A 12,998-nucleotide genomic window follows, 5' to 3' on the forward strand; every position below is an offset into this window, starting at 1 on the left:
AGGCCCCGGGAGGCTCCCGGCCCCCGAGGTCTCCCCGACTACACGCGCACACTCAGGACCTCACCGGGGATGAGCCTCACGTCTGGAGTTCTGGGGGCAGGTCCAGACCTGAGAGCTGTCGGTGTTCAGACGGTAACACAAAGCCCCCGAGACAGGACTAGGTCCCGAGGGGGTGATGACGGGGAAGAAGAGCCGGGGTCCAGGGGATGTTGGGAGACAGGGAGATAAGGAGACGGGAGAGAGGGGGTGTCGGGAGACCCGGGGGGCGTGATGTCCCGGAATCCAAGTGAGGGAAGCGTTTCGAGGAAGATGGGGTGATGGATGGTGCCCAGTGCGCGGACTCTGAGGTCTGACCCCTGGGTTGAGCCCTGTGGAGGGTTTTAATGACTTGATGAGGTGAAGAGAATGGGTGGCAGTGGGTGTGAGAGAGGAGAGGAGGGAGGTGGGGCAGCGAGTGTGGAAATCCCTTCAAAGAGCTGGTGGGCGGCGGTGGGACCACGCAGTCTGTGTTTCCTGAGAAGCATGCGGACAGGACAGCCTGTTGGTGTGCTGCAGGGAACCACCCTGCAGGACGGGGAGTGGGGCTCGAGGTGAAGCCCCGTCCTTCGCAGAGATTCCAGGCTCCGTAGTCCCGCCCCGGGCCTGGAATCTGCATTTTTAACGAGTTCCCTGGTGGTTCTGATGCAGAGGCACCACGGCCACAGCCTCTGGAACAAGATGTCATTCCCTGGCGAGGACGTCCTGTTTTGGGGTCTAGAAGAGGGAGCCGTGGTGCCCTGATGGGAGATGCCTCGCGATGTCGGCCTCTGCTGACCTGAGCTCCCGGCGGGACCCCGGAAAGCCAGGCTGCAGTTCACTGCTGCGTTAACAGCGCCCGGAGTGGGACGGGGTTAGCCTGGCAGGACTTGCTCAAAGAGAGTCAGAGTTTCGGTGAATTCCTTGTTCTTTTCTGCGCTTTCACGAGTCACCTGTTCAATAACTTATTCTTTGCTCTTTCTGAGAAGTGATATTCTGCATGCAGATCAGTGATTTCTAGAATGACCTTGTCCCCCTTTTTTGGAGACAAAGCTAACACTTGCCCGATTCTTATTTTCTACGTCTTTGTCATTAATATTTCACAACTTGTTTTTTTAAACCTCTTTATGGGAGTATAATTGCTTTACAATGGTGTGTTAGTTTCTGCTGTATAACAAAGTGAATCAGCTATACACATACATATATCCCCATATCCCCTCCTTCTTGTGTCTCCCTCCCTCCCTCCCTATCCCACCCCTCTAGGTGGTCACAAAGCACCGAGCTGATCTCCCTGTGCTATGCGGCTGCTTCCCACTAGCTAGCTATTTTACGTTTGGTAGTGTATATATGTCCATGCCACTCTCTCGCTTCGTCCCAGCTTACCCTTCCCCCTCCCCGTGTCTTCAAGTCCGTTCTCTACGTCTGCATCTTTATTCCTGTCCTGCCCCTAGGTTCATTAGAACCTCTTTTTTTTTTAGATTCCATATATATGTGTTAGCATACGGTATTTGTTTTTCTCTTTCTGACTTACTTCACTCGGCATGACAGACTCTAGGTCCGTCCACCTCACTACAAATAACTCAATTTCGTTTCTTTTTATGGCTGAGTAGTATTCCATTGTATGTATGTGCCACATCTTCTTTATCCATTCATCTGTCGATGGACACTTAGGTTGCTTCCATGTCCTGGCTATTGTAAATAGAGCTGCAATGAACATTGAATATTTCACAACTTTTAATCTGCGTTTACTTTTCATAAATATTCTCCCTTTAATGACATGAAAAGCGGATGATTCAGAACAGAGGAAATTACCTTCCAGGGTGAGTTCGGTGCGGGCAGAGCACGGAGGGCACCGCGACGGGTCCCCTCCGGCCGTTTCCATCACTGCCCCTGTGTCTCTAATACCTGCACAGGAATTTCCTCCATCTGTCAGAATTTCAACAGGGAGTCTAAAATCCACTGTCGTAAATTATTTTGTCCTATGTTGGTGTCATTTCTCTAGTTTTTCTCTCTCGCATTAGAACATTTTTGAAATCCTTGCTTACAGAGCAAGGGCCTGACCATGACACCAGGTTCTCCCACAGATTTCTCAAGTTATTTAAAAAAATACTCTTTCATAGGAGTTATGCTACAAACCAAATTTTTAGTGCTATATGTAGAGGGAACAGACTTTATTTTCTTAAGGGAATGGCATTGAAATCCACATAGAATTTTAGAAAAAATGACCTGCCTCATAAAAGGGAAAAGCATTTATTTCAAAATGAAGCACAGACACTGTTTTATATCTGGTTGCCCTTTAAGGCAATAGTCACAAAATGATTCAGAAGATATCACTGTCCAGTCTGGAAACAGTTAGAAGCAGACAAGCCCGGGCACGTTCCCCGTGCTCCCATCTGGGTGTTTCCTGTGCACACAGCAATCAGCGTTGGATTCCAGACCTTTTCTCTTTTTTTTCTTTCTTTCTTTTTTTTTTTTTAATTCTTGGGAAAGAGGAAAACAAAATATCTCAAGCAAGTTCAAGCCAAAATGTCACTATGAGTGCAGAACTCTAAAATCTAAAATGTGAAACGCTTGGTTCCTTTTTCTGTGGGTAGCTGAGAGTCTTTGCTGTTCAAGACCTTACTGACTTTAAATGGGGCATTAACTGCGCCGCAGCGTTATCAGGGAGCAGCCTGAGGTTTTAACGCCCGTCCCAGGGAGGGGGTTAGGTATGTGCTTTGAGTGCGTTTGCTGTAAATACTTGGACAGCAAGAATCTACACAAAGTGAAATGTTAAGAGAGATCTGCTTCTAAGCCTTTGAGTCGAAATGTTCGGGCAGTGGTGACTCAGGAAGGTGAATGCTGACGTGTTGGTGGGATGCGCTGGGCTGGGGAGACCCGATGGCCTGGGTGCTGGGCTGCTTGTTCACAGGAGGGGTGACGCGGGGCCCTGGGCGGGAATCCTGGGGTCCGGGGCATGGACCCCTCCGGGGATGCTGCACTGCAGGAGCTGGGTCACCTGCCTGCCGAGGGGGTCACAGCAGGTCGAGTGACCTCATGCACCTCCCCACGGAAAAACACCTACTTTACAGTTTTTCCGTGTCGAATAGCTGGTGGTGGATAGGTGGCATAGCCCCTTACAGGGGAAGCAGTACGTCTCTGGGGACAGGTAGTTCTCTGGTGAGAATTTGTAGTGATTTCTGCCAGTGTTTTAATTTAAAGATCAAGGCCTTTTTTTTTCCTACTGGGAAGGCTTCTGGACTGGCAGAAAATCCTATCTGACTGCTTCCTCTGAAATATACGCTCTGGGATGGCAATGAATCATGCTTCGCATTAGCTCTGGCAAAAATATAAGGGAGAGTAGAATTATAAGAAGGAGGAGAAAAAGAACTGCATTCACAGATTACTTCTGCCTGTAGATCCCTATTGGTGACCTTTTTTTTTTTTTTTTTTTTTTGCGGTAGGCGGGCCTCTCACTGCCGTGGCCTCTCCCGTTGCGGAGCACAGGCTCCAGACGCACAGGCTCAGCGGCCATGGCTCACGGGCCCAGCCGCTCCGCGGCATGTGGGATCTTCCCGGACCGGGGCACGAACCCGTGTCCCCTGCATCTGCAGGCGGACTCCCAACCACTGTGCCACCAGGGAAGCCCCTGATAACCTTTTTGACCACAGCAGTGTAGACGTTAAGACAGATTCTCAGAGGTTCGTTTTGTTCCATGGTTCCCGCATTCCTCCCTGTCCAAAATTTTGCCCAAACTGTTAAGAAGCAGAATGGATTTCACTGAGGTATTGGTAAGACCACGTGACACAACTCCACGGGGAAAGGAAGCAGTTACAGGCTCACGAGCGGAATCCTTGGTATAAAAAGCAGGTTGATTTTGTAAAGCTCTGTGGTGTCACCGCTTTAAGCTCCTATCCTGAAAATCCGTAACGTACCCGACTTGTTGTACTTTCAGAGGACGAATCCAGAGGAACCCCTTGATTTGTATTGTTGTCATTTTTCTCTTGCAGGAAGAGGGCATCGTGAAGGAGATTGACATCAGTCATCATGTGAAAGCAGGCTTTGAAAAGGCCGACCCTTCCCAGTTTGAACTGTTAAAAGTTTTGGGACAAGGGTCCTATGGAAAGGTAAGTTAGGACCATGGTTCCCTCCAAGTGGGTTGCATTCCACTGGGGCTGGTCCCACACGTCAGGGTGAAGCACTTGAATGTCTGGTGAAGGAGACGGCAGAGGTGCCTCCTGAGCCCAAGGGAGAGGCGGCCCCAAGCTGAGGGAATGAGAAGTACAGGCAGCGCCCACATGGCGGGCCCCGTGGTGGCTGGAGCTGGGGCCTCGGTTTGCCTGAAGCCCGTGACCATGGAGCTGAGCTTAGGGACACCACACACCTTCCCTCTCCTGTAGCTTCCGTGGGCCTTTAGCGTATCACCGTGCTGGCTAGGGTCCTTGAACTTGAGCCGTGCATCTTCTTAGAAGTGCATACCCCACAGGTATTTCTCAAAAAGAAGGAAAAAGTAGGAGAACAAGGAAGAAAGGAACAGAGAAGGCGGCGCCCTTCGGGACCGGTTCCTATGACCGTCACCAAAGAGTCAAGGAGGCTGGGACTGCAGGCTGGCTCCCCTCACCCTCCGTGTAAACTGTGCAGATACTCTGCCTGTCCAAGCCTCAGTTCCCCCATCTAGGAAAGGGACATCATGTGAACTACTTTCTATAATTATTCTATGGATTAAATAAGACATGACTCCTAGATGTCTAGCAATCGTCTACGATGAATCTGTGCACTAGAATTTTTCGTTTCCTTTCTTTTTCACCTTCAAATTAAAATGAAAACTGATTTCTCTCAGGAAATGAGAAACAGTTGTCTCTTTATATAGGGCCACATCCACATACGCACGATGTCAATACATCTTTCACGAGGATAAGTGAGTTATTCCAGGGCAGTGCTAATATCTCTACGTCCTTGGTGTAACTGTTAGAAATTATACAGACTTACGATTTCTAGAACGTGAGGGCCTGAGGCAAGCCATGAAGCCAACCTTTCCTAGAGTTTAAGCAGAACAGAGTCCTGGCTTTTTAAAGTAACTATTTTTGTATATGTGGTATGTGGACATTCACCAAATTTCCCCAGTCTTCATGGGACTTTGTGCCGAGATGAAGTCCAGCGCATGTCGGTTTCACGTAGGATTAATAGTTTGTTAGTGATGTTCTAGATAATCTCTTACAGACCACGAAAATTCGATTGTTTGTGAAACCTCTCTTTTGCCATGCTTAAAAGGTAGAATGTTTTTTTATTTTATTTTTTCTTTTCCACACAATGTGGTATGGAACACGTGTTTATACTAATGTACCTACAGACGTGTCCGTTTGAACCATATGAAATTACCAGCGTTCAAAATGTTGTGGCCTCCAAAAATGGCTATTTCATATGGCTTATAAGGCATTTATGAAAGTAGGGAAATGAAGATTTCAGGCTCTCAGGGTAAAAAGCTGTTACTAAAACATAGTGACATAGGAACACCTATTTATGTGGTAATGGACTGTCTTCCCATTAACTAGAAATGTTGGAAAAAGAAGAAGCGGCATGAGTCTTTCTCTAAGAACCATGACGTGGAAATAGGGACGAGCAAGGTGCCCCTTGCTCCCTTTCAGAGACGCTGCCCACGAGTTGTTTCTTGAGGACACACAGGACCAGTGCAGCTGAATCACCTCTGTCCCCAGTGATGGAGATGGGGACCCACCTCGCAGGCAGGGCCCAGGGTTGCTGGGTGGGCACTGGCTGATGCCCTGGCCTATTTCAGGACCCTGATTTCACTGAGCGCCCTCCCGCCAGGGTGTCTGGAAGCAGCAGAGATGGAAAATGCCTTCTGAGCTCAAGGAAAATGGATCTGAGCCTGTCCGTGCAAAACTCGACTGAACAAAAGCTACGTTGACGATGCCCTGCTCAGAGATCTGGGCGTTAAAAATGAAAGGAGAAAAGAATTTTTCCAATTCCCTGCAAAGTTTGAATTTCAATTTTGATTAAAAAAAAAAAAATTCTTTGGGAAACCAGCGAAATCCTGGTGTTGGGCGGAATCCCCTTGGAATGATAAGCTTCGTAACACTCCACACTTTTCCTTCCCAGCCATCATTGTATGAGGCATAAAAAAGTAAAGTTTAAAAGATTAATATCTTCTGATATTAATAAATAAAGAGATAAATTAAGAGATTAAAATTAAAATAAGTAAGTGAAGAGAAATAAAAGGAAGAGGCAGTGGCAATGCCTACAGATGTTTAACCTCCATTAACTACTGACTCACGAGCTCAACCACTGCCTGTGTGTTGGGCCTGGTCACCGGATCAGGACCGTGGCGGACACTGGAGGTGAGGTACAGGGTTCCCGGTGGACGAGGCTGCTGTGCCGACCCAGCAGGGCTCTGGAAAGCTCCACCCAGAGGTCCCCTGGGAACGGTGGGCACTAGAGAACCACGATGACAAATCTTATGTGTCCACACAGCAGTGTTTGTTATGAATGTTTTATAAAAGCCGAACTAACGACAAGAGGGGGCAATCCATATCCGCCCATATTATTTTATTCTTCATCTCTAAATGGAAATCACATGTCCTTATGCAGGAGTATCTTCCTTTTGCTCTCGGTAAGAGAGAAGAAGGGCACGACTACGTGTTTGCATCCTGCAGGAAGCTCCTGTTACACAGACGTCTCTTGCAGAGACTCCAGAGAGTAGGGAGCTGGCGTGAACCTGGGCTCCGGGCTCACATTCGCCCCCCACCGGGTCCCTGTGTTCTTTCTGTCACCCCTTCAGTGACTGCAGCCGTTGGAGACGCGGAAATGGATAAAACGCCACCAAGACCTCCTCGCTCGTGCCTGCTGCTGGGAATCCCCCAAGTGACTGTCCTCCGCCCGCACCCTTCACCCCCCTTCCTCAGCCCCCGCTCTCCCCTCGTGCAGCCGGAAGATCGTTGCTGGAAAGGAGCAGCGCTCAACCCCAAGGGGGGCCCCGGCTTCGGGTTAGGGTCTGTCACAGGGATGTGTGAGGCCGGCGGCCTCAGGACTGTCCCCAGACGGGACCCCACAAGGGGCAGCGTGCACTGCCATCCCCACGCTCCGCCCTGCAGAGCCCAGGGAGCCAAGTAGCCCGTTTCCCGAAGGAATTTGCTGGGAATGATGGGGACGGTTTCTGGCCATTAGTAATTTGGTCAGACCATGATTATTTCAGTGATGGCCGGAGAGCAGGGGGTCGGTGGTGCTTGGGAGCAGAGGAAGACAGTATCCTTATCGGTCAAGCAGGCGGTGGGAAGGCAGTGAAACACGCTGAGGAACGGGGCAGAGGGTGTCCGAGTGTTAAAATGCGTGGCGCCGCCCACATGCTCCCCGAGACCTTCACGGAAGGTGGAACCAACGCCTTTGCCCCGCCCCCGGCTCGTCTCCCGCCCCTCGGTCTCCCCAGGCAGATAAGGACCGGACTGTGATCCCGTGTTCTGAGGTGGGATCAAACCCCGATGAGAAACGTCCTTGCTCCCCCGTGACTATCTGTAAATGTCTTCCTCTGGGGGGAAGGTTGGTACCCTGGCGTCCTCTGGAAGCGCATGGCCGCCATGCACTTGGGTCGTGCGCTGGGAGGACACTGCAGACCAGTTGCCAGGCTCGTGTGTTGAGGGGACGCTGCAGACCAGTTGCCAGGCTCGTGTGTTGAGGGGACGCTGCAGACCAGCTGCCAGGCTCGTGTGTTGAGGGGACGCTGCAGACCAGTTGCCAGGTTCCAGTTCTGAGACAGAGTTGAAAATCTCGCTCAGAGAATGAGGTAGTGATTGGGCTGATCGCGGTAATACACGGAGACTAGGGCAGCTTCGGGTGACACGCATCTGTCGCCACGTGTGCTCACGGAAGGGCTTTGCAGAGTCCCGGCTGAGCTGCTGAAGAAGCAGCTCTAAAAATAAAACGCGGGAGCACGTGAAAAGTCCCCGGGGTTAAGTGTCAGAGATTCGGCAGCTGTCTTTGCTGAAATGGTCCGGTCGTTTGGGAACTTATCTCACTACATTAGCATGTGTTCCTGAATCACATAAGGATGAAGAGGCGAGAGGTGCGGGATGCCTCGGACGGGAGGGCTGTCCCCGGGCAGACAGAGACAAGCTCTTCACTCGTATTAAATCCACTTTTAAGTCAATTGTTACCGTATTTTTGTTGTTTCTCTCGAAATGCGTTTGTCTCCTGTTGGGTGCTCTGCTTGCTGTAGGGCATTTCTTGCAGGACCTGGCGTGTGGCAGGAGCCTGACAAATATTGGTAATGTGGAGGTTTTTTTCCTGTTCTTTTGAAAATTAAAGTAGAACTCCTTTTTAAAACAGATGAATATAGATAGCCATTATTATCCATCATCTCATTTTTATTAATAAAACCTGAGTTGCAATAAAAGAAAACAGGTTCATGAGAAGCGATCCATGCAAGATTTGCATCCTTGAAACTAAACCATCATGGTCAGATGCCATGTGAGCACGGCCTTCCGTGTGGACTTGAGTGGACAGTCTTCCCTACTTCTGAATCCACGCATGTACCTCATATACATATTCATGTGTGAGTTCCTACGGACCCCCCTTATATTGTGGGGAAGAGGCGGAGAAAGGAATGAAAAGGGGGACAGAGAAGACCGACTCTGGGTATTCCAAAGGCTCGACCTTCTGAACGCACATCCTGCATATACCTGTCCTCATTTTTCTCCGTTGTCCCCTCGTTTTGAAAGAGGGGTTTTACTCTCGTCACTAGCGTTCCCTCGTCTTGGGGCTAATGAGTCGTCTTCACTGCAGTACGGTGGGTAGATCACTCTGTCCCGCAGCCCCTGTGGCTTTGAACGCGATCCGTGGCGACTGCACGCGGTGCAGCTGCAAGCACACACGCGGCAGCACCTGTGCCTCTGGACACACATGTTGTCTGCACCCGCGTCTCTGTCATGAGAGCAGAGTTTTGCATCTATTGGTAAATACCGTTAGGAAAAGCAAATACTGTTGTTTCGTCTGCGTGGAAGGTGTTCTGTTCGTAACGGATACCCCAGGTTGGTTGGTTGGTTTTTTTACTAATTTTGTTCAACAACTATGAATGTGTCTTTTAAGCTCAGCCTCCCAAACAATTGTCTTTTCCTCCACGATACACGTCACAATGTATCCCAGCAGATGTTGTGTCCACATGAGATTATGTAAGAGCCATTTAGAAACCAGCTCCAGCTGTAAACTTAAGCTACTCAAAGCTGAAATTTGGGTGAAGAAAGCTCAAAATAAGAGAGCCCAGCTCATCTTGAGAGTCAGGTGTCCTGTGTGGTTGGCAGTGACTCTCAGGGTGGCCTTCGCCCTGGGGATTTACAGGGCATATTTACAATAAACCAAATGACCTCCCTGAAAACTTCTGAATAGTGTTTGTTTTTCTAAACAACTGGTCTTTTTTTCAAAGGAGGGTGCTATTCCCTCTGATCTAAAATGTTTCACAGAAAGTGAGTGGTGCCGAAAACAAACGTGATTCTTCAGACGAACACGTAACACGGCTCCTCCCAGGGTTGTAACAAATTAGATGAACTTTTCCTGACATCCCAGATGTTGGAGAAGATTTTACATTTAGGTTTTCCCTACAGTGTATTTATTTTATTGGAGTTTCCTAAACTCCCTGTGTATCCCTGTGTCAAATCAAATAAGGAAAGTGAATTTACAGTCATATCAACTGCAGGTGTTCTGTGTGCTCTTTCTCACCAGGTGTTCCTGGTGAGGAAGGTCAAGGGGTCGGATGCTGGGCAGCTCTACGCAATGAAGGTTCTGAAGAAGGCCACCTTGAAAGGTGAGAGGTCACAGAGGGGGAGACACGTAACTGTTGTTATTGGGGGAAATAGACATTCCGTTCAGTGTTGCATGATTTCTGTATGTCGACCTGTTATGCTCTGATTGATAATACACAATACAAGCATACCCCTGAGTACTTAACAGAGCCCTGCACGATTTCCACGCTCTTCAGAGGGAAGGCCATATTGTGTAAATACCATCCTCCACATATGCTCTGCTGTAACGTACCATTTGGGGAAAAGAGCACTGAGGAGGAAAGCAAAAGAGGTTGTTTTGGCTGTATTGGGCCACAAATCAGCCTAAATTCATCCTTCAGACTGGATTGCTCAGTTTTAAACAAAATGTGATGCACGGCTGTATTATTTCCCTCTCTTCCCCCGGACTGGGTTTTAGAAATTCAGTCCCACACCTGATTCCCTGCTTCTATACTCCTCCCCTCCAGAAAAGTACACGCACATAACGCAGGTCAAGGTAAGCTCTTGTCTAAAATCTCTATTCTAAGCCCAGGGCCATTTAGCCAGCAGTACGTACGGTGAGCACCAACGACATCAGCTCTGACCACCTCCTATTCACCCATTGGTGAGGGAGGGACCCGTGTCCTAAATAGTGCTAGAGGCTGGGCACGCAACACCTGGCCCGGGCAGGTGAGACGACAGAGTTTGTCAGTCACCTGTACTCATCACCGGGGGAGGAGGGCACCGCACAGCATGCTGGGCCACGAGGGGCTGCACAGGAGCAGAGTGGGTTGCAGGGACTGTGAGATTCAGGCTTTGTAGTAACAAGAGGGCGGGGTGGCCCCTGGTTCCAGGGAAGATGTGATGGGCTTGTTCGAATAGTTCTGTGGGCTGGCAGGGAGCTGAACATGTTAGGTTAAAGACCAGGTGGGGTACAGCTGGTCTGGCTTACAGGGAACCAGCAGGGTGGGGAGCCTTTCCTGCTAGATGGGGGGCTTATCTGTCAAGGGCAGGGGAACTCATGGTTAAGCCTTTGGGGCCCATGAAACTCAGAGATGTCAAGGCAGCTCTTGAATTTTTAGGCCTTATATCACAGTGTCCTCAGCACTTACATGCAGGGGACAGCACAACAATATGTCATTCTCTGCCTTCAAGTCGCTTACTGTCTAGCTGGTAAATAAGATCTATTTTGAACCACATAGAACCAATCATATAGAACAGTAAATGCATAGACCAAATATATAGAGACCTAAACACTTGAGATACAAAGGAAGAAAGAGTTCTTCCACATGAGGCCGTTCAAAAAGGATTTAGAGGGCTTCCCTGGTGGCGCAGCGGTTGAGAGTCCGCCTGCCGATGCAGGGGACGCGGGTTCGTGCCCCAGTCCGGGAAGATCCCACATGCCGCGGAGCGGCTGGGCCCGTGAGCCATGGCCGCTGAGCCTGCGCGTCCGGAGCCTGTGCTCCGCAACGGGAGAGGCCACAGCAGTGAGAGGCCCGCGTACCGCAAAAAAAAAAAAAAAAAAAAAAAAAACATTTAGAAGGTGAGCAAGACAATTCTTAAAGGATGGGTAAATATTTCTATAGAAAACAGCAATCAAGTTGACACTGTCAGCACAACCCATGAAAGAAAATACAAAAACTGCCCACTTTGGCCAGACTGGAGCCTACATCAGAATCACCTATGTGTGTTTGGGGAAAGTTGTTAAAAATAGATCCCAAGGCCCCCCTTCTGGCCTGCTGGATTGTAGTCTCTTGGGGCAGAGCCTAGAATTTGAGTTTTCTAACAAACTGTCCCAGTAATTCTTCTGTACACAAAAGTTTTGGGTTCTATGAAATAGTTTTGGTTTTATAGTTTATTGTTGACACTGGAGTTTTAAATGCAACAACATAATTTAAACTGTGCTGTTTATAGCGAACTTCTTTTATTGTAGCTATAATAATATTTCTAAAATTGTTTGTCGATTGATCGTGGCCAAATAGTCCAAGATCCTCATAATAATATAATTTTAAAGAATTGTTCGTTAAAAGATGTATAGGAAACAAAGCAGGTTTTGACTTTCTATCCCCAACTTTGAATAAAATAATCTCTTCACTAAACAGTAGTTCCATAGCAGTAGAAAATCAAATTAAACATATGTTAGTTCAAGGTCATCGGACTGTCTAAAAAAGTGAACAGCTTCTCTGGCTTTGTTAAATAGAGCTACCACATGACGCAACTATTCTAGCCTAGGTATAACCAAGAGAAGCAAAAGCATACATCTACACACAAACGTGTACATGAATGTTCCTAGCAGCACTAGCTAATTCACAGCAGCCAAAAAGTGGAAAAGCCCCAAATATCCATGAACTCGTGGATAAAGTACGGTACATCCGTACAGCGGAATATTACTTGGCAATAAAACGAAATGAAATATTGATGCATGCCACAGCCTGGAGGAGCCTTGAAAACATTACGCTGGGTACAAAGAAGCCAAAGTCTCCCATACTGTGGACTCCATTTATGTGAAAATCCGGAAGAGGAGAATCCGCAGAGACGGAAAGCAGCCGAGTGGCTGCCGGGACCTGGGGCGTTAGGGAGATGGGGTGGCTTAGTGACTACGGGGCTTCTTTGGGGGTGATGCAGATGTTTTCTGATTGACTGTGGTGCTGGTTGCACAGCTCTGAATATTCCAGAAACTATCGAATTGTGCACGTCGGGTGGATTGAGTGGTACATGAATTATATCTCGGTAAAGCTGTTATTTTTAAAATGAACAGCTGGTACGTAACATGGCCATTTGCTAAAACCCACTCTTTCATCCTCAAAGCATGGAGGTTTACTCTCTCAGACACAGAGCGGGCAGCTCCCTGTGGTTGAAGATGAGGCAGGTCGAAGCAGAAGCCATGTCAGCTCATTCTCTGACCAGATTGTTCCTGGTGAGATCCCCCGCCCATCTCACCTTCCATCAGCACATCTGATAACCTCACCAGCACGTGCTCAGTGCCCTTAAATTGTCCCCTTTCTCCTCAAGTTGTAACTGTTCCTTCTTTCCCATCAAATACCATCTCACCCTCTCCTGCCCCCAAAGGAGGAAGAGGGAGAAGTGGGAGAGAAATTGGAACCGTGGGGGAACTTGTGTGTTCACCCTGCTCTGGAGGCGTGAGAGAGAGCCAGGAGCTGGGCTGGCGCTGCCCTTGTTCAGCCCGTCCATCGGCCTCAGCCTTGACCTCTTAGCGCGTGTGCAAACACTCATCTCGGT

At 48.7% G+C, this 12,998-nt stretch overlaps 1 protein-coding gene across 2 annotated transcripts in view; it reads left to right on the forward strand.

Annotated features, from left to right (window-relative positions):
• Positions 1-12,998, forward strand: part of RPS6KA2 (ribosomal protein S6 kinase A2) — a 159,437-nt gene that overhangs the window by 67,142 nt on the left and 79,297 nt on the right. For both annotated transcript variants that reach the window (XM_060029654.1, XM_060029653.1), the window contains exons 2-3: positions 4,005-4,121; positions 9,721-9,802. In XM_060029654.1, the coding sequence (XP_059885637.1) occupies positions 4,005-4,121; positions 9,721-9,802 (199 nt within the window). The remainder of the gene's footprint in view (positions 1-4,004; positions 4,122-9,720; positions 9,803-12,998) is intronic.

This window comes from Delphinus delphis, chromosome 14, assembly GCF_949987515.2.
Source record: "Delphinus delphis chromosome 14, mDelDel1.2, whole genome shotgun sequence".
Taxonomy (NCBI): Eukaryota; Metazoa; Chordata; class Mammalia; order Artiodactyla; family Delphinidae; genus Delphinus; species Delphinus delphis.